General features: G+C 40.3%; 1 protein-coding gene and 1 non-coding gene across 3 annotated transcripts in view; both read left to right on the top strand.

Moving 5' to 3' along the window:
• The window catches only part of FOCAD (focadhesin), a 301,972-nt gene that overhangs the window by 81,581 nt on the left and 198,647 nt on the right, over positions 1-21,744 (top strand). For both annotated transcript variants that reach the window (XM_046023020.1, XM_046023019.1), the window contains exons 7-10: positions 1,448-1,652; positions 5,019-5,225; positions 12,122-12,209; positions 16,148-16,350. In XM_046023020.1, the coding sequence (XP_045878976.1) occupies positions 1,448-1,652; positions 5,019-5,225; positions 12,122-12,209; positions 16,148-16,350 (703 nt within the window). The remainder of the gene's footprint in view (positions 1-1,447; positions 1,653-5,018; positions 5,226-12,121; positions 12,210-16,147; positions 16,351-21,744) is intronic.
• Positions 14,855-14,956, top strand: LOC123953677. Its single transcript, XR_006820936.1, has one exon. It is a non-coding gene; the product is annotated as a U6 spliceosomal RNA (small nuclear RNA).

The following is a 21,744-nucleotide window of genomic DNA, read 5'->3' as shown; positions in this document are numbered from 1 at the left end:
ATTTAGTAATTGAATATCTCTTTGGAGGCCTACTATGTCATTATTGGTGATCCAGCAGTAAACAGAAATCCATGCTGTCGTTTGGCTTATAGTGTGGCCTGAGATAGAGGTATTTAGTAAATGATGACAGTATATTCATTGTCCTGTGGAAACCCATGATAGGGCTCTGCCTTTCACTAGGTTAAGGGAAGGCCCTCAGGGAGTCATTTTATTTTATTTATTATTATTATTATTATTTAAATATTTTTATTTATTTGACAGAGAGAAATCACAACTAGGCAGAGAGGCGGGCAGAGAGAGAGGAGGGAGCAGGCTCCCTGCAGAGTAGAGAGCCCGATGCAGGGCTCGATCCCAGGACCCTGGGATCATGACCTGAGCCGAAGGCAGAAGCTTTAACCCACTGAGCCACCCAGGCACCCCAGTGGAGTCATTTTAAAGGCAAGAACTGGAAGGTGAGAGGAATTAGCAGAGGCAGGAACAGGAAAGGAAAAAAAAGAGGAGAATGTTCTAAGTAGAGGGAACAGCAAGTGGGAAGAACATTCAGAGAATCTGACTGAACATCTGAAAGACATTTAGTGTAGCTCAGTGGAGAGCAGAGGGGAGTGAGCAATGAGGCTGGAAAGACAAGCAGGGGATAAATTATGGAGGGTTTGTGAGTTGGGTAAATACTTTATCTTAAGGGGGCATATTCTTTTAAGCTGGTTAATGACCTGATCAAATGTATATACCTCAAGGGTAATTCTAGCTAAATTTTAGTGACTTCGGATGAGTTATTGAGGTATATTGAAATCTAAATAGATATGAAAGGTTTGTAAAGCCTTCCTCCTTTGAGTGGGAAGAGCTTAAGAGGAAGGACTTGGCAAATTACCTTTCTCCTCTTTCATTTCTGCATCTGCACAATGGGATGGTTTTATTTCATAGGGTTGTGGTGAGGACATGGATTGAAAGGCATGAAGTGCAATAGCTTGGACATCCCATGTTGACTATTTGACAAGTAAACGTTAACGATTCATGTAGTCTTCTTGGGATGTCTTTATGGTTTTGTTTTCCATAGAATTGCACCTGTGGAGTTTTTCCAAAAATGCATGCCCACGTCCTATCCCTGGAGCGTGCATCCTGACTTCTGCAATTCCAGAAAGGTTTTAGGGTCATTTTGATGTCCACCAAAGCCTGGTCCTGCAGACGCAGAAGCTATTTAGTATGCGAGTAAATGTTCTTGTAGTCCTGGGCATCAGGCTCCTGGGCTCCTGGTGTTGTCATTTCCCTCAGGGTGCAAAGACCTGCGAGGCATGGATCCTGGTAGGTCATGGTGGAATTGAAGAATCAGAAAAACAAGTTATATTCCATGGTATCCTAGCATGTCATGAACTATAAGTTGATGTTTGACAATTATTGCTTGGTACCCTGTTGAACTTGGTGACTGGCTTATGCATGAAATGATTTGCAGGTCAGAAGTTTCGTGTATCCAAATAATGGCACCATTTCTATGGTATCTCTATTGCGAACCATCTCAGTTACAAGAATACGCTAAACTACGCCTAACGCTGCTGAAAGTCTTACTTCAACCCCGGGTTCCTGGTGACCCAGAGCAACCATCAGTCTTGGAACAACAGATACTTCAGCTGTGTTGTGACATGGTTCCGTGTTTGCAGGTAAGGCCCCTCATCCTCCTCCGCTGATACAACCGCAGTGTCAATCAGTGTTGGTTGTTCCCATCATGCATAGAGTAGAACCCATGATTTGCAAACTTGGATACAAGCCTGGTTCTAGAAACGCTCGCAGGCTTTTGGAGATGAGGAAGGAACCAAATATAGATTTAACATTTACATGTATCCTGTTATAACTAAGTTCATAGACCTGTAAATCAATATATCTCTTTTAGGATTAGTAAGAAATAAAAGGTTTCTTTTGTTCAGGGAAGACTTCTCAGGGTAAAGAATTTTGAGTTGACTTCCTCCTTGTGCTAGACACAAGAGTTATAAGAAAAAAAACAAAACTGTACAAATTAGAAAAAGGTGTGCCTCTGGGCAGAGACAGCCCTGGAAATGCAGGGCATGACCAGCTGAGCACTGGCTAGAGTCCAGGTTCCACATGTCTCCTTACAACGTACTTGGTGACCCTGCTGTCTCCTGCTCTTGAGAAGCCCACAGTCTAGGAAGGGAGTTAAGACAAGTGTATAAATTCTCATAATTCGAAGTAGATGGATCAAAGATGTTGAACAGGCATGGAGAAAATGCCGGGGAAGTTCAAGGGAGAAATAAATATGAGCTAATGTCTCTATAACTGCAGATTAAAAAAAAATGCCACTTACCACTGGGTTATGATGTCAGTGGAAGGATTAAGTTATCAGGCTGTCCCTCTCATCATCGAATTGTCCCGTTTGCCTAGAATCTGAGTGCCACGCTGCTTAGCTGATGGAGGGAATCTGTGAGGATTTTTCAGAGTGATCACTTGAGGTCACAGATGACCTGTTTTAAGTTTGTGTTAGCGAAGAGTGACTATACTGAATCTTTCCTTTGTGACTCATAAATGGGCTTTCCTGTAATCAAGGCAGAGAAAAGTTAATTAAAATGAATTCTCCTGTGGCTTTTCCAAAGCTTTTGTTTTGTGTGGGCAGTAAAGCACTGTGTAGCAGAACAACTTGGACTGGGGTACACTTTCCCAGCTCGTGCTTGCATTGCCCAGTTCTGTGCTCTCTGCTAGATGTTTGCCTTCATCCCCACGAACCTGGATCTGTGAGCCTAAATAATTTCCACAAGTGAGCTCTGTGAGATATTTGGGGGAATCTGTGGCTTATTAATATAATTGAGCTAGGTGAAGAAAAAAAAAAGGAGTTAGGTACATCATTTGGAACTAATGGAACTAGCAACATAAATACATTTAATCACTTAACAAATTGACTTTATTAGAGTATGAAGAATCTGAGCGCCAAGAGGGATTTTAGTAGGAACGTAATCCATTTTCCTACTGATTACAGGTATTTCTTAAACTCTCTGAGATAACCATCCCATGACTAAATTTTTAAGGATAGGAAATGGGCTGTTTTGCAAGGCAGCCTTTTTGTTTAGTACTTCTAATTGACCTGCATTTTCCTTTTACCCATTAGTTTCTGTTCCTTATAGAACGAAACAAAATAGGCTTTTAAAAAAACCCATCTGCATCCTATTTTGTGTTTATTTCTCTTTCCTTTCTTTCTTCCTTTCCATCCTTCCCTCCTTTCTTTCCCTCATCACTGTTTTGTACTAGAGTTTCCAGACTTTTCACTGTTGCCAGGAATTCTCTAGTTTATTAGCACTCAGAATGTGTTACTATGAAATGTTCTATTTAGAGCTGAATACACTCCTGTATTTGTGGTCTGACCCATACTGTGCACATGAATAGGCTCTCATCAATTAAAAAAAAATGTTATTTTAGAAATAGCCATGCTGCCGTGTTGACCCATGGTGAAACGATGGTTCATGAAATTGCTAGTTTCTTTTCATGCCAGTTGCTCTTCCATTTAGTATTTGTATTTGTTTGTTTGTCTTTAATTTACCTGCCTTAAACTTCACTGTTGACTTTGGTCCAAATAGTTCTTTCTTTTTAATTGTGACTCTTGTCATTGCACATGTAATCCATTGCACGTAATCTATTGCTACATCAAGAAGAACATTGCAAGTATTGCTGAAAGTATTGGTAAAGATTACAGAGCCTTTAATGCTAGCTTGCTGAGGTTGTTCAAAAAATTTTTTTTATTATGGAAAATTTCAAGTATGCACAAAAAATATATTCAAGGAAATATATTGTCCAATAAACATGAGGCTTTGTCTTGGTGTCAGTCCCTTTATTTGGTGGCCTTTTGCCTTTCCCATTGTAGGTTTGCAAAAGAGTAAAATAATTTAGCTACTTGACTGTTCATCTTTACTTTTTATAAATTACTATTTTCTGTCTCTTCTCCTTTGATCTTTTAATATCTTTTTTCCCTCTTGTTTGCTAGGAATTAATTTTTCTTTTTGTATAACTTATAATCCTTTTGGGTTATTATGGTGGTAACGATTGGTGAAAGGTACAGCTGGTCAACTGTAGGCTTTCCTCTTGATAAATTTAACAGACACAAGGCTTCTGATTGAAGCAGATGGTTCATTGTTTGTAATCTCTGGTAAATGCCAATGTGTCTGTGAGCAGGACCATATCCTTAATACCAACTCCAGAATTTTGATCGGAACAGCTGGGTTTGAATTGAATTGGGATTTTCAAGAGCACCCAAGTCCTTCCTATCTAATGCATTAGCCTGTTGAGAAGACACCCTACCATTTGAATATGGTCTTTCATTGCATCTGCCAAGTGTGGAAATGGTGCTCTCAGTTAAGGTTGTCTGAGCAAATATCTTCCAGATGAAGGGCTTAGTAGTACATTAGAATAACATGCCAACCCTTTTCTTCCAGGTAACTGTGTTGGAATCGTTGAAAGGAGAGTTCATTTGGAGAGCTCAAAACCAAGTTTGATTAATTTCCTTCAACATGTTGGCACAGTCTTGTCGTTTGTCTTAAAAAAGACAAATCTTCACTCAGAAGTCAGAAAAATAAACGAAAACAATTTGTGTCAGCCAGCAGTTAACAGAAACAGTAGCAAATTTTATTTTGGTTAGTGGCAAAAATAAGGCAGAGTTTTTGCCTGGTTTAATTCTCTTTGAGTTATGTAAATGTCTTCCTCTCTCTAAGTCTTTATAGGTTTAGAACAGATTGCCAAAACTTCTTAGATAGTTTAAAATTATCCTTTGTTTTGTATATTATTTTATTTAAGTTTTTTTTTTTTTTTTTTTTGACAGAGATCACAAGTAGGCAGAGAGGCAGGCAGAAAGAGAAAGAGAGAGGAGGAAGCAGCCTCCCCACTGAGCAGAGAGCCGACTGGAGGCTTGATCCCAGGACCCTGAGATCATGACCTGAGCTGAAAGCAGAGGCTTTAACCCACTGAACTACCCAGGCGCCCCCCTGCTTGTATATTATTTTAATATCCTATAATGACTTTTTTTTAAACAGGTAAAAGATTTGATCCAGACAACAGAAGTGATGCTGTTTATTGAAGAAGTATATTTAAGCTTACTGCGTCATCCCATTTTCTGGAAAATTCAGCTTACCCAGCTGACCCTGCAGCTGCTGTGTGTCTGTGAAGTCAGCCTAACGATAACTGGGGAATGCTCATCTTTAATTCACCTTTTAGAGCACAGTGTTGAACTTTTGAAGGAGGTAAGGAGAGTACCAATAAAACCACACTCTTTTTAAAAATATTTTATTTTATTTATTTGACAGGAAGGGATAGAGAGCTCGAGCCAGTACAAGCAGATTGACTGGCAGAGGGAGAGGGAGGTTCGATGCGGGGCTTGATCCCAGGACCCTGGGATATGACCTGAGCTGAAGACAGATGCTTAGCCTATGGAGCCACCCAGGTGCCTTGAGAGTTTGACATTTTAATACATCAGTTCTCTTAATTGGGTCTTTCAGTATTGGGGTGAGTGTGCTCTTTTAACTTTATTGGTATCAAAGGTGTTTGGTCAAATATCATTAGATCATACTGTTAATGACTACTTTTGTCATCTGTTATAAAAACGATCACCACATTTGGAGCACCAGTTAAGGTGCTCCAAGTCTTGAACACCTATTATATGCCAGACCCTATAGAATACATACATCAAAAGACACTTTCTGTGAACTCGAGAGACTTCCAGACATGACCTCATTTAATTTTTTAGTCACTTCCATACTCCCAATATAGTCAGCTTGGTAGTTAGGTAAGAAGTAACTAGGTGTAGTTAGGTAAGAAGTAACTAGGTATAGTTACTTCAACATATGTATTTGTGTGGCAGGGGCACAACTCCGTTCATAGCAAGGGACTAATTAGGGGAAGAGAGTAGGAAAGAGTAGAAGAGGGAGAAAAAGAGTGGGCAAAGAGAGAGGGAGGAGATGAAATCAGTAGGGTTTTGTGGCTGAGTAGATGGTCAAGGAGAAGTTCCTTGGCTGAGTCTCAGCTGTCTCTTTTGAGCAACTGGATGGTGCCCTTCACTTTGAGAAATGGTAACTGATGTTACCTCCAACTGATGTTGGAGGGAAGAGGATAAATTTGGCTTTAGATATGCTTGGTTTGAGGTGTGTAAGGATCATGGGTACTTGGATATGTGGTCTTAAAATTCAGGATAGAAACTTAGGCTAAAGGTACAGATTTGTAGACCTCTTCTTTGGGGTGGGAGTTTTACCCGTGGAATTACATTACATGGGTTTTCTTGGAACTCCAGGGGCTGGAGTGCACTGAAAACGAGGAGAAAGTGTGGTTAGAAGGATTGTATGATAAGCAGAAGAGACCGAGGACATGAAAATCAAGGGAAGGAATATCTCAAAGAGGGGAATGGTCAACACTTATGTGGAGAGAGTGTTTAAGTATGTATGGAAAGAAGTTTTAGGGTGTAATAAGTAGAAGTTTCTTGTTTACATTAGAGGAAGCCATGTAAGTGGAGGGATGGTGGTAGGAACCAAATTAGAGTAAAGGAGTAGAAGGAAACAGAAACTAAATATAAATTTTAGTGGGAAGTGGGAGCCAAGGAAGCTCAGGTTAAGTCATTTGCCTATTTGTCAGTCTTCTGATCAGTATGGTTTTATATCTGCTGGGATTTACTACATTATATATTATAATACATTATATTATATATTATATATAATACTATGTTATATAACTAGTTTTTATATATATGATATATTGGTGTTATATATCATATTACGCAGTAATATATATCTGTTAGCTCTATTATATAACATCTGTTAGCTCTAGTATATAACATGATAATTATAATTATAATAACATTGAGAATAGTACCTATTCTAATGTAAAATTATATATAACCATACTCATTAGATACATAATATATGGTGTATATGATGTGTAACAATTTAGGGATAAGATAGAGAAAACCTGTAAAAATATAGTTCTTTTTCCATTTTGGATGTTGACCCCTCATCAGATATGTCATTAGCAAACATCTTCTCCATTCCATAGGTTGCTTTTTCATTTTGTTACTGGTTTCCTTGGCTGTGCAAAAGCTTTTTTATTCTGATAAGGTCTCATGTGTTTGTTTTGGCTTTTGTTGCCCTTGTCTGAGGAGACATTCAAAAGATCCTGCTAAGACCAACATCAGGTTACTTACTGCCCATGTTTTCTTCTAGGAATTTTGTAGTTTCAGGTCTTATAATAAGGCTTTAATCCATTTTGCGTTTATTTTTATGTGTGGTCCAGTTTCATTCTTCCGAAAGTAGCTGTCTAGTTTTCCCCAACACCAATTTTTGAGGGGCTATCCTTTCCCTGTGGTATATTCTTGCCTTTTTCATCGAAGATTGATTGTCCATATACATGTGGGTTTATTTCTGAGCTCTCTGTTCTGTTTTGTTGGTCTGTGTGTCTGTTTTTGTGTCAGTACCATACTGTTTTTTGTTTTGTTTAAAGATTTTGCTTATTTTATTTGACAGAGAAAGAGAGAAAAAAGAGTACACAAGCAGGGGAATAGTAGAGGGAGAGGGAGAGGCAGGCTCTCTGCTGAGCAGGGATCCTGGTGCAGGGCTTGATCCTGGGCTCATGACCTGAGCTGAAGGCAGACCCTTAATCAACTGAGCCACCCAGGTGCCCCAGTATCATACTGTTTTGATCACTGTAGCTCTGAATATAATTTGGAATCTGGAAGTGTGCTACCTCCTCCAGCTTTGTTCTTCTTTCTCACGATTACCTTGGCTATTTGCGGTCTTTTGTGGTTCCGTAGGATTATTCTAGTTCTGTGAAAAATTCAGTTGGTATTTTGATAGGGATTGCACTGAATCTTTAGGTTGTTCTGGGTGTTAGGGACATTTTAATAGTGATTCTTTTAGCCCATGAGCATGGAATATCTTCCCATTTATTTGTACCTTCAGTTGCTTTCATCAGTGTCTTATTGTTTTCACAGTATATATAGTTCTTCCTCCTCTTTGGTTAAATTTATTCCTGTGCCTTTTTTTCCTTTCTTCTTCTTCTTCTTCTTCTTCTTCTTTTTTTTTTTTTTTTTGGATACAATTGTAAATGGGATTTTCTTTTTAATTTTCTCTTTCTGATAGTTTATTATTAGCATATAGAAAAAACAGATTTCTGTATGTTGATTTTTATATCCTGCAACTTTACTGAATTCACTTATTCCAATAGTGACCCTAATAGTAACCCTAAAGTTTTAGGGTTTTCCATATATAATATATGTTATCAGCAAATAGTGACAGTTTTCTCCCTTTCTTTCTAATTTGGATGTGTTTTATCTCTTTTTCTTGCCTAATTGCTGTGGCTAGGATTTCCTCTACCATGTTGAATAAAAGTAGAGTGGACATACTTGTCTTATTACTGATCTTAGAGGAAAAGCTTCCAGCTTTCACCAATGAATATGATTTTAGGTGTGGGTTTGTCCTATATGTTCTTGAGAATGTTGAAGTATGTTCACTCCCTCCCCACTTGGTTGAGAATTCTTAACATAAATGATTCTTGAGTTTTATCAAATGCTTTTTCTGCATCTATTGAGGGGATCATATGATTTTTCTTCATTCTGTGAAGGTGTTGTATCATGTTAATTTGCAGTTGTTGAACCATCCTTGCATTCCTAGAGGAAATCTCACTTGATTATGATACGTGATCCTTTCAATGTGTGATTAAACTTGGTTTGCTAATACTTTGTTGATTTTTGAATATGTGTCATTAGGAATATTGGCCTGTGGAATTACACTGTATTTTAATTTAAAACAATAGTGATGCCTGTGAAAATCATACTTATAGTGTCCTCCTTTTGCTCAATATTTAACAATTTTAGAAGGAAGTAAATATGAATAGAACTGTTAAAATACTTGTGTTTTGTAATTTTCTACCCCCAACTCTGGCCCAGTGTTTCTGAGGTTTAACCAAGAAAGAAAGAAAGAAAAAGCCTAGGAAAACTAATTTGTATACCTGTATCCTTTAGGGCTATGTACACTGTAATCTGAAACAAAATAACGTAGAATAAGACATTCTTATTACTGGAGCACCTAGGTGGCTCAGTTGGTTAAGCATCTGCCTTCAGCTCAGATCATCATGATCTCAGAGTCCCAAATCGAGCCCCAACCCCAAGTGGGCCTCCCTGATCAGCAGGGAGTCTGCCCCTCCCCCTGCTCCATTTCTCACCCTCAAATTGAAAAAAAAAAAAATCTTTAAAAAAAGACATTCATATTACCTAGGCTAAGGCTGTATCTTTCCTATATCACTGAGTTTATCAACTGGATATGCAGTTCAAATGTTACATTAACTTTTCTTTTCCCCTTTATTATTTTTATGTTCTTCTATCAGAGATGTTTCATTGCGTTCTGAAAATGGATGCATTCCTTATGCTATATTAGTTGCAGTGGATTTAGTCTTGGTTATTTGTAGCACTATTTGAATGATCATAACCTAAGGTCCTTTCCATTACTCTCAAGAGCAAAATTAGGCAAAAATGATATTGATGGTGAGGAGACTGGGTAGCTGTCAGAGTGAAGCAAGAGCTAAACAGCCCATCTTTGAGAAGGCCAGGAACCTGAGTTCTAGAACACCTCGCCATCAGCTGACTCAGTTCCACCCACCTTTCTTCACTGCGTGTGTGTGTGTGTGTGTGTGTGTGTGTGTGTGTGTACACACTTAGTGCCTGCTTCATTGGTGATGCCCAGTGATAGGATTTCATTTGAATTGAGAACAAAAAGTGTGGACTCCAAGGTCTACTGCTGTTAAATGTCCTTTGACTTCTGTGGCCCAGTGTAAAGGCATTTCCTCCTCTTTTGTGTTTTCCTTCCTTGCTCCAGATAGGCTCTGAATTAGCCTGGGTTCCTCCAAAAGTCATTCCTGAGTTTCCCTAACGTCAAGAGCAGAATCCGTATTTCCATAAAAGCCGAGGTGTATGCAGCAGGAGTTTATTTGCAAGGGTGATGCCAGGAAGCAAGGGGGAAAGGGCCAAGACCCTGAAATGCTAGAAATGGGAGAGAGATAATACAAGTATCTCCATGTTGCCTAGTGCTAGGAACAACCAGTTGCTTGATCATACAGAATATTCTGAGAAGTGTTATGAAATATGTCTCAAGGATCCAGATAAAGGAGGGAAGCATTTATCCATGGGCTTCCCTTGTCATTTTGTCAAGCATCAGCTTTAACTGTCCTCTGGACCTTTCACTAGTCTGGGTCAGAAAAGCATGAGTTATAGTAGCAATACGTATAGGATCTCAAGTGGCATATGAGATGTTTAACACAGTCTTCTATTAAGAGACCTCATGAAGTTATTTGGTCTCCATTAAAAATCAATCCAACAGTAAATTTCTTAGAACTGTAAGCAATTTAAGCTTACCTAGTGTAATCCCCTACTATTACTTCGCCTTGGTGCCTTGCTTTCCAGCTCATTTCCTTTTACCTTCTACTCGGAAATCTCCCTCTTCTTGGAGAATGCCATTTTTACTTGGGCCTTCCCACCTTTAAGTTCCACCAACGTAGGGGCCCTTCGATGGCTCAGTCAGTTAAGCATCTGACTCTTAATTTTGGCTCAGTCTTGATATCAAGGTCCTGAGCTTGAGCCTTGTGTCAGGCTCTGTGTTGGGCATGGAGCCTGCTCATCTCCCTCTGTCCTGCCCCGCCCCCCCAACCCGCAACTCTCTCTCTTAAAAAAGTTCCATTCACTTAGCATGTTTCTAGTCCATGTCAGAGCCCCAAAATACTACTTTGTGGCCTTTGCAGTGGTAGCTTTTGCGAAAAAAGCTTGCCAGTGTAGCCTTAGTATAAAGTCATACTTTAATTTGTCTCTCATCTTTTTGGTAGCCAGGAAATTTGAAATTTAAATGACCTTGCTTGTTTTTCTTCTCTTTTTTAAAATGGATATGCAGAAGATGAAATGAAATTGAGGAAAAGATCACGACAAAGAATGGTGTAATGGTATATACAATAAGTGTCTTATTTTTAAAAAATACATTGGTTGTCCTCAAATAGATAGCCATTGCTTTGTTCTCAACTATATTTCAAAGCAGTGAGGGGGTATAGGCCCAAAGACACAAATGGGCTGAAGGCATATGCTTAATGACTGAGCCACCCTGGCACCCTCCATTTTGCTTTTTATGTGATTGATATACTTGGTGAAAAATAATGATTTTCAGTGTCTATGATTATTGATTTGCCACATTTAAATATGCTTAATAGATCACTGTGATTTAAGAATAATCTCTGCCTCCCTGGGTATTACTGTTTCCTTTATTAAAGTAACATAATTTATTTTCTAAAGATTTATTCATTTCAGAGAGAGAAGGCACACTTGAGCAGTTTGGGGAGGCGGGGAGGGGTAGAGAGAGAGGGAAAGAAGACTCCCCACTGAGGTGGAGCCCAACATGGGGCTCGATATCCCCGCCTGGAGATCATAACCTGAGTCTATACCAAGTGGGATGCATAATTGAGCCACCGAGGCACCCCAGAATAGCATGATTTATTAAAAATCGTTAAGTGTAGTTCTTTATGTAAGTTGTATAGATGAATCATGCCTGGGTTAGGTAATTAGACAGTTGACCTAATTTTTAGAAATGAACTGTTCTTTTAGTATTTCAGGTAGTTTTTCAGTGATTTGAAGGACTGTTTTTGAAGATGTATAGGTCTGTTTGTTGTGGTAAGACATTGTCTTTTTTTAATTTGTTTTTCAAGAATTTATTTGAGAGAGAGAAGGAAAGAGAGAACGAGTGGGGGGGGAGGGGTAGAGGGGGAAGCAGACTCCCCACAGAGCAGGGAGCCCGATGCTGGGCTCAATCGCAGGACCCTGGGATCATGACATGAGTCGAAGGCAGATGCTTAACGGACTGAGCCACCCAGGTGCCCAGGCATTTTCTCTTTAAGTTAATTTGGTGGATAGCCTCTACTCTTCAACCAGATATGATAACGTTTTGAATTTATGTGTGATTGCTGTGGAGTCCCCATCCTTCCTGTAGTAGAGCTGGCTTACTGTAAATAGCTTTGTACAATAGGTTGATGATCTTTTGTGTTAAATATACTCTTCCTGGATACATGCTATTAAAAAGCCATGGCTCTGGGAACTTCTTCAACTCCTTTCTTGTTTTTCTTTTAGGATTTTCCTGTTGAACCGGTCACAGTTGGAATAGCTTTCTTACTGCTACAGACACCAGCAAGTCAGCAGAAGCCAATCCTAAGTTTAGGTAAATAAAAATACCCTCACAAGAGTAAAATGTACGTATAACATAAGTGTGGGGGGAGTCCCTTGAGCTATGTGTTATGCTATGCTAGAAAGTCCTGTATACTTTGAGTTTTCATTCTAGAAATTTTCCTGGTTAATCATTCTGAAATAGAACTTTGTTTTTCATATCCCACAAGGAGTTTTATGCAAAGGCTCCACACATACACTATAATTTACCAAGTATCTCAGCTGTCCTACCAGTGATAGGGGGTAAAAATGTTCTATTTAAGAATATGGTATCAGGGGTGGGAGGTTGGGGCAACCTGAGGGTTTTGAAGGGTCAGGGGTGGGAGGTTGGGGGAACAGGTGGTGGGTAATGGGGAGGGCACGTTTTGCATGGAGCACTGGGTGTTGTGCAAAAAGAATGAATACTGTTACGGTGAAAAAATAAGTAAAATGAAAAAAAAAAGGAATATGGTAAAAAATCAGGTTGATACGTCTGGCCGATTGGCAACCAAGTCACACCTTTAAAATGCAGCTTTTATGCTAGTGTTGAGTCTCTTTACTTGGGGTAACATCTACATAGTAATGGAGAACCTGTCCAAATTATGTTGCATGGTGCCATGATCTGTCAGTCGTCCCCACTCTCATTTTAAAGCGTGTAAAGAGGTAGATACTGATTGTGTAGCTCATTGTGGGCATTTTAATTCATCGTGATTTTGAGGTGAATTCCTTTTCCACTTACAATCTGTCTTGAGAACGGCTGTAGCACGTGGAGGGGGCCCTTGACTTCCTGCGCTCTTTTTTTGTCTGTTGGCCTTGTCTCATTTGTGCCCTCCTCCTGAGGCTCTTTCTGAAGTGCTTTTGCCTTTTTTGTTGATGGTGGTGTTCTGCGAGTGGAGCACATGGCATCTTCCCAGAGGTATAATTTGCCAGGGCTGGTACTTCTGACAGCCATAGTTGTTGTTGTTGTTTTTTTTTCTCTCTTCCAATTTTTTTTTTTTTTTAAAGATTTTATTTATTTTTTTAACAGACAGACCACAAGTAGGCAGAGAGGCAGGCAGAGAGAGAGAGGAAGGGAAGCAGATTCCCTGCCGATCAGAGAGCCTGATGCGGGGCTCAATCCCAGGACCTTGGGATCATGACCTGAGCTGAAGGCAGAGGCTTTAACCCACTGAGCCACCCAGGTGCCCCTCTCTTCCATTTTTTAATTTAAATTAAATTTATTGGTTTCAGAAGTAGAGGTCAGTAGATTTATCAGTTTTGTATAATACCCAGTGCTCATTCCATCACATACCCTCCCCAGTGTCCATTACCCAGCCACCCCATCCATCCCACCTCCTGCCCTCCAGCAACCCTCAGTGTGTTTCCCGAGATTGAGTCACTTATGGTTTTCTCTCTCTCTCTGGTTTCATCTTGTTTTATTTTTTCCTCCCTTCTTTATGATCCTCTGTTTTATTTTTAAAATTCCACATATGAGTGAGATCACATGATACTTGTCTTTCTCTGATTGACTTATTTCGCGCAGCATAATACCCTCCAGTTCCATCCACTGACAGCTGTAGTTTTGTTTTCTTTTTCAATAGCTTTATTGAGGTATGGTTTATTTACCACAAGTTTACCATTTTTAAAAAAATATTTTATTTATTTATTTGACAGACAGAGATCACCAGTAGTCAGAGAAGCAGGCAGAGAGAGAGAGAGAGGAAGGGAAACAGGATCCCTGCTGAGCAGAGAGCCCAATGCTGGGGCTCGATCCCAGGATCCTGGGATCATGACCTGAGCCGAAGGCAGAGGCCTTAACTCACTGAGCCACCCAGGCGCCCCAAGTTTGCCATTTTTTTTTTTCTATTTTATTTATTTTTTCAGCGTAACAGTATTCATTCTTTTTGCACAACACCCAGTGCTCCATGCAAAACGTGCCCTCCCCATTACCCACCACCTGTTCCCCCAACCTCCCACCCCTGACCCTTCAAAACCCTCAGGTTGTTTTTCAGAGTCCATAGTCTCTTATGGTTCGCCTCCCCTTCCAAATTTTTTTTTTTTTTAATAAACGTATAATGTATTTTTATCCCCAGGGGTACAGGTCTGTGAATCGCCAGGTTTACACACTTCACAGCACTCACGATAGCACATACCCTTCCCAATGTCCATAGTCCCCTCCCCCTCTCCCAATCCCACCTCCCCCCAGCAACCCCCAGTTTGTTTTGTGAGATTAAGAGTCATTTATGGTTTGTCTCCCTCCCAATCCCATCTTGTTTCATTTATTCTTCTCCTATCCCCCTACCCCCCCAAGTTTGCCATTTTTAAGTGTACGATAAAGTGGCTTTTTAGAAAAATGAATTTACAGAGTTGTGCAACCAGCACTATAATCGAGTGACAGAGCATTTCCATTATCCAGTATGTTATGTTGAAGAGTAGGGAAGATGGGCTGTTTAGTATATTGGGAAAGAGTTTTCAAATAAAATAACCAAGAAGATATTGATGATTTCAAATTTGAGAAATCCACAGCATTAATACAGTGTTATACTTCTTAATTATTAACACTAGCCTTGATTGTAAATAGCAATTTATAAAATGCCTGGAAGATTTATAATATAGAAGATAGAAACGTGTACATTTCCTGTTTTATTGGAGATGATGGATTTTCATAATCTCTCAGGGACAATTATGGATTAAAATTAATATTTTAATTGGAATGATACAGAAAAGATTTTCATGCCTCCTGTGCAAAGATACTTGCATATTCGTGAAGCATTCCATATTTTTAAAACTTAATTAAAAATGACTAATATTTAGGCAGGAAAGGTCAATAAGCAGTGTTAGAATAACAGGTGTTTGTACTTCATACCATGTTCAGGTTTGACTTCCAAATGATGAGAAGAAAATATTGGCAACTCACTGACATGACTTAAGGCTTGTATACTAGACTTTTTTTGATGTTGTCGGAGACAATTAATCGATAATCTAGCTTGGAAGCCTATGAATAACATCTTTTGGTAAATTAGGTTCATCTAATAATTGTGAAAAATATATTTCTGCTTTATCTCATTCTGTTAATGGTCTAGGGGAGATTATATATGTGAGTAAGTCATCACACATTTCTGTGTGTATTTCTTTCTTTTTTTTCTGTGTGTATTTCTGATGTATAAGTTGAGTGTCCGTGTTAAAAAAAGTTCATTTATGAAAATGGGTTTGATTGTTACTGGTTATGGACTCTGAGACTTTTCCTGATTCCCTTTTTAGCAATTACAGTGAAGGACTTCCCTATTTTGCCTCCCTTTACCAATGCATCTCAATATAATTCTCACCTGGGTTTGTAAGGGAAGCATGCACGTTGGTCTTAAAATCCACTGATCAGGAACTCCAGTCTCTTGGCTCTGTTGAGGGCAGTGGAAGGACCTGGCAATAAAATACAATTCAACTTTTGTCCTTTTATTTATCTTTAAAGATATTATTTATTTATTTGTTTATTTGAGGGGAAGGGAGAGAGCATCCAAGTGTGTGTAGGGGAGGGGAAGAGGGGGAAGGACTGAGGCAGAGGGAGAGAATCTCAAGTGGACTCTGCACTGAGCATGGAGCCTGATGTGGGGCCTGGTCTCAGGACCCTGAAATCATGACCTGGGCCGAAACCGAGAGTCAGATGCTACTCAGGTGGCCCAGCTGAGTTGTATTTTAAAGAAAGTCACATTTACTTAAAGAGTTGGTTTATACTCTATGGTATGTATTTTCTCTATGAGTATCCTAAAGTTACCAGGAACATATATTAACGCTTGTTTTAGATAACAGTTAATTTTCATGTTCCTTTCCAAAAGGGTAAGATCCATTGTCTCAGTTGTGTGTCTGATCTAGTTGTAAAGGGGTGAGAAAACTTTTTTGCATATCTCTTTTGAACAAAATAGCATTTTGTTTGATTGGAGTAGTAATTTTTTAAATGCAAATTGTTGTTTTGATGAATAGCTTTGAAGCTCCTCTCTGTTGCGGAGGGTCAGAAAATCCCAAGGTCATGCTTGGTGCTAGTGATGCCGCTTCTGCAGATACTGTCTTCTACTGCCTTGGAAGACTGTATGTCCATGGATGAAGAAGGTCCCTCGAGGCAGCAGTTGGCTCTGAACCTTTTGGAAATGGTACAGCAGGAGTCCTACAGAGATGACCACCAAAAGGTAATGAGTTCAGCCTTGATTCTCATGTTTATTTTTTATTTTTTATTTTTTTTAAGATTTTATTTATTTATTTGACAGAGAGAGAGATCACAAGTAGGCAGAGAGGCACGCAGAGAGAGAGGAGGAAGCAGGCTCCCTGCAGAGCAGAGAGCCGGATGCGGGGCTCGATCCTAGGACCCTGAGATCATGACCTGAGCCGAAGGCAGCGGCTTAATCCACTGAGCCACTCAGGTGCCCCTCATGTTTATTTTTTAAAAAAATGTTATTTATTTATTTGAGAGTGAGAGAACGTGTGGGAGGAGGGGCAGAGGGAGAAGCCCCGACTCCCTGTGGGGAGCCTGATGTGGCACTCGATCCCTGGGATCATGACCCGAGCTGAAGGCAGACGCTTAACCGACTAAGCCACCAAGGTGCCTTGTTTCTCTTAAATAAAGGTGAAGTGGTAATGTGGGACTTCTGTTTGTGCAGATAATCTCACCTCCTGGTGAATATCTGTTTGGATTTAAACTCCTCTCCTTGAACTTTACCATTCTGTCACACAGTGGTATAGCTCTTAGTCTATTCTTCTAGACTGTGAGAGGGGAGTGCAAAATAAGTTTTGGAGCTGCTGTATAATTTTTTCCTCTTTGAGTTTTCTTTAAAAAATTTTTTTAAAAAAGATTTTATTGGTTTGTCAGAGCACGAGCAGGGGTGGGGATGGCTAGGCAGAGGCAGAGGGGGAGAAGCAGGCCCGCTGAGCAAGGAGCCTGATGTGTTACTCAATCCCAGGGCCCTGAGATTATGACCCGAGCTGACGGCAGATGCTCAACCGACTGAGCCACCCAGGTGCCCCCTCTTTGAGTTTTCTGATTGTATTAGTAATTCAAGGTCCTGAGAAATCCTGCAGAAAAGGAACTAATTCCATTTAACCTAGTGCTTCTCCAACACATTTGAGCAAGGAATCCTTTCTTCTTATCATACTATTTAATTTACATGTTCATGCTGCATGTTGTTACATCTGGGACAATCCAAGTGGGAAATCTCCTTAAGTGCCTGAAAGTTCTGGGATCTCTAAGACCTGAGACTTCTAGACTTCTTTTCTCCCATCCAAGTACTAACCAGGCCCGACCCTGCTTAGCTTCCGAGATCAGACGAGATCGGGCACGTTCAGGGTGGTATGGCCATAGACTAGACTTCTTTTCTAATTTGTGGCACCTTAGGCCATTTTCCTGACAAAATGGCTCTTGTTGTCTCCTCTGTCCTACCCTCCACTGCTGCCTTCAGTTGGAAGGCTGCAGGTCTATCACACTGCGTCCCCGCTCCCCCCTGCTGACGAACCTCAGTCTGCTTCGTCTGTCTGTTTCTGTCAAGAGAATGTAAAAGTATTGTCAACGTCTGGTTAGTGGCTGGGTTCTGGGCCCACGTTGGTTAGACATTTTCTCTTTTGGTATTTGAGTGTTGCCTTCAGTAAAATGTAGTATTACTTTCCCAGCTATGAATTTAATGGGGATTGAATGAGGATCAAAGAAGCGAAACTGGTGAAACATGTCACCATGGAGAGAGTATATAAACGCAGGCCAGTCGCTCTGTCTACAAAAGCAGGGTTGTGTCTCATTGCGTGTTGTTAAATGTCCTCGCAGCCCAAATGGGCACTGTAATTCCTGGTTTGAGGGTGCGGGCAGAAACCAGCGTGTAGGCAAACCGACCTTATTCTACAGCTTCGGAATTCCTAATTGCTCGTCTAGAACTTTCAAACTTGAACTGGTAGTTGACTTGCCTGAGAGAAGGAACTTCTTGCCTCCACCCTGATAGGACAGAATGTGGCCCAAATTTTCTAATATCGTTTTACTTCCTGTTGTCCTTTGGTCCTGTAGAACAATGATTGGGTTCTGGATGGACCTGGGGGCAGGGCAAGATGTCCCCGTGTCTGAGAATTCTATTTTTTCAGCTCACAAAAAGTTTTCTCATCCCTTTATGACGGGTCAGACACGTAACTGAGACGATGGATACTTCCTGAGAATCGTCCTGACTCCAATACGCTTTCCTGTTCACTCACGTGTGTGTGAATCTTACTCACTAACTCTGATAGTTAGACTGTCTCTTCAGCAGCTGGGAAGAGGGATGAGGAAGGGATACTATTAGGGCCATATACATTCTCCTGGGATAACGTGCTGCAAAATGGAAGCTGGGAGTGGAGATATGATCCCCGTTTTTAAAATTGTAATCCATAGTTTGCTGTTGGCTTTCCTTCCGCACCCGTCCAGGCCTCTCTATGAGACATACCTATAAATTTTAACAGGATGCAAACTCTCCAGTTTTCTCCCCGAATCTTTGCTTTTGCTCGTAATGCTCTTTTGTCTCCTTTGCCTGACCTACTCATTGTTCAAGATCCAGCCAGATGTTCTCGGCCTCCCGGAGTCCGAATTCGTGACCCTTTTCTTGGCGTCCCCAGCTCTTTTAGTATTACTCAGTCGTGTTGTGTCTTAAGTTGGAGGGCTACGTGTGCGTTCTTCCTGCTATGCTGCGAGCTCATTGAGGGCAAGGATCTTGACCTTTCTCGCACTTTGCCTGTGTTTTCTAAGCATGTTGAAATTGAAATTGCAACAGTTGTTGAACTTTTTGTATTTTTTTTTCCACAGAAATGTTTTTGCTTTATCTTTGTGACCCGATCATAGATGAGAGCATTCAAAGTCTTTTAGCCAGTTGTTAATTGAATACTCTACATACTGAAATAAGATAGGGTGTTATCTATTTAACTTCGCATTCTCAACACCTGACACATTGTCTACCACATGGTAATCATTCAGTAAGTTTCTATTCACTGAGGGATGTGTGCTTCTCCTAAAGATATGGAAGGTCATTTTCCTGTCTCCGTATATTACAGAAAGACCTTTGTATAAAACCACAGGTCTTGTTTTTTATTATTTCTTTTTAGATGGGTGACTCTGACTTAGTGTGTTTGATTTAGAACTAGAGCAGTTTTTAAGAAGCACAATTCTACCGGTGAATGGAAACAAGGGTAAATGTTCTGTATCACACAATTCTGTATTCCCTACCCATTTCTGACGTGTTGATAACCATGAAATGAAACACACATTTTAACTTCCAGTTTTTAAGAATTAAAAAAAAGTAAGTTATTAAAACAACCACTCATCTTCTTTTAAGGATTAACATAATCCCAGAAGCTTTTAATATTTTTTAGTGGTCTGTGAAAAACAAGATTTCTTCTATTAAGCTATTAAATGGGATATTTAAAACCACCTATTTGTGTCTTCCTAGGCCAAAAAAAAAAAAAAAAAAAAAATCAGACACTAGTTGTAAATTCTAATGTGCTTTAAATCTTTGCGCCCCGGCCCCCAGAGAATGTGGTGGGGAGAAAGAAAGTACCAGGGTATGAGTCTGGGTCTAGGCAGGAGAGAGAGAGATCCTGCTGGTAATTTGAACAAAGAAAAACTCAATACAGAGAATTATTAACTAGGAAATGCTCTCCAATGACTAAAAGTTATAAAAGAGGCTTTAAGGAATATTCATTGATAAATGTAAGGAGACGCTCCTACTTCTAGGACTGGAGAGATTACCCGAAGGAAGGAATGGAGAGGGTCTCCCTACTCAAGATCAAGATGAGACCTTGTAGGAAGGATGTGGCTGTGGCCTGCTAGATGGTGACATCTCTTGGGTGCCTCAGGCCAGAGCTCGTCTGTAGGAAACCACCTCCTGGGGTGTGAATGGGGTGGTCTGGGTCCTCCACAGGAAGACATCTCCTGGGTTCTCCTATATGCCCCGGCAGACACGGTAGGAGAAATCCCTGGACAATATTCCACTGCATAGATACACACCACATTTTCTTTTCCATTCATCTGGTGAACTTTGGGTTGTTTTTACTTTTAGGCTATTATCAGTAGTGCTGTTATGAACCTTCCTATGTGAGTTTTTATGTGGACATGTTTTCATTTCTCTTGGGTAGATAGCTAGGAGCAGAATTGCTAGATCATATGCTAACTCTGTTGGAGGAATTTCCAGACTATTTTCCACAGGAACTATGCCGTTTTACATGCCCACCAGCCCACCAGCCAAGCCTGAAGCTTCCAACTTGTCCATATCCTCACCAGCACTTGTCATTGCCTATGTTTTTGCCTCTAGCAGGTGTGAAGTGCCTTTTCCTTAGGGTTTTGATTTGCAGTTTCCTGACGACTTCTTAGAGTACTCCTTTGACAACTGAAGAACCTGAGGCTAGAGAAGTTAAGTTGCCCAGATCACACAGCTAGTGAAGAATAGAGTTGAGATTCAGATTTTGACTGTTTAACTATAGAGCCTACATCCTGCTGACTCCAGTTTGATTTTTTTTCCCCTTTTGGTAATGTGTCATCTTTGTGCTGAACTTGCAAGTAAATAGAACTGTTGCAGATGGGGCGCCTGGATTAAGTGGGTTAAGCCGCTGCCTTCGGCTTGGGTCGTGATCTCAGGGTCCTGGGATCGAGTCCTGCATTGGGCTCTCTGCTCAGCGGGGAGCCTGCTTCCCTCTCTCTCTCTCTCTGCCTGCCTCTCTGCCTATTTGTGATCTTTCTCTCTGTCAAACAAATAAATTAAAAAAAAAATCTTTAAAAAAAAAACTGTTGCAGATTTACAGGTTAACATTAAGTCATAGTACATTAAAATAAATTGACTTCTTAGAAACTTTTCATTGGAAGTTAAGAGGAATTAGTAAGTCTTAGACCTTGCATATCTTCCATCATCTTCTGAATCACATGGATACATGGGTTGTCCTTGGGTGATAAACAGCCCTCCCAAACCTCTCCACTCTTGACTAGATTCTTCATGGAGGTATAGGGCAGAAAGAGCCTCTTGAGGCTTTGTCTAGTCCAGTCTTCTGCCTTTGCTCTGGTGAGTGCTAGAAGGGTCTGGCAAAAATCTGTCCTCCTTTCAAGGGGCTCCAGGTTGGAGTTTCCGTACCCCTTCTCCTGATCAAATCGTGGCTCCAGTTTGGTTAAGCCTATTTTGGTCACTATTACAGAGGAGTGTTAATCTTACAGATTTATTTATTTGAGTGAGAGAGCACTCTTGAGAGGAGAGTGAAACCTCAGAGGGAGTGGCAGAGGGAGACGGAGTCAGAGAGAATCCCAAGCAGGCTCCATGCTCAGTAGTGCTTGATCCCAGGACTCGGAGACCATGGCCTGAGCTGAAATCAAGAGTCAGGCACTTAACCAACGGAGCCACCCAGGGTGTCATAGACGACTGTTACTCTTTAAAGTTAATGAAAATGTGTATTGTTCGCTGAACTCACAATTTCTTTTTCAGACCCCTTAAGGCAAAGAAGTGCTATCAGAGATCTGTCTTATTGTTAATACTTAACAGACTCGAACATTTTTATTACAGGGTTTTTCAAATAAAGATTCTCAACTCGTATCTGTAGATGTT

The sequence above is a fragment of the Meles meles genome, chromosome 11 (assembly GCF_922984935.1).
Source record: "Meles meles chromosome 11, mMelMel3.1 paternal haplotype, whole genome shotgun sequence".
Classification (NCBI taxonomy): domain Eukaryota; kingdom Metazoa; phylum Chordata; class Mammalia; order Carnivora; family Mustelidae; genus Meles; species Meles meles.
The sequence above is the reverse complement of the archived record's forward strand: the minus strand, read 5'-3'. Positions and strand labels throughout refer to the sequence as shown.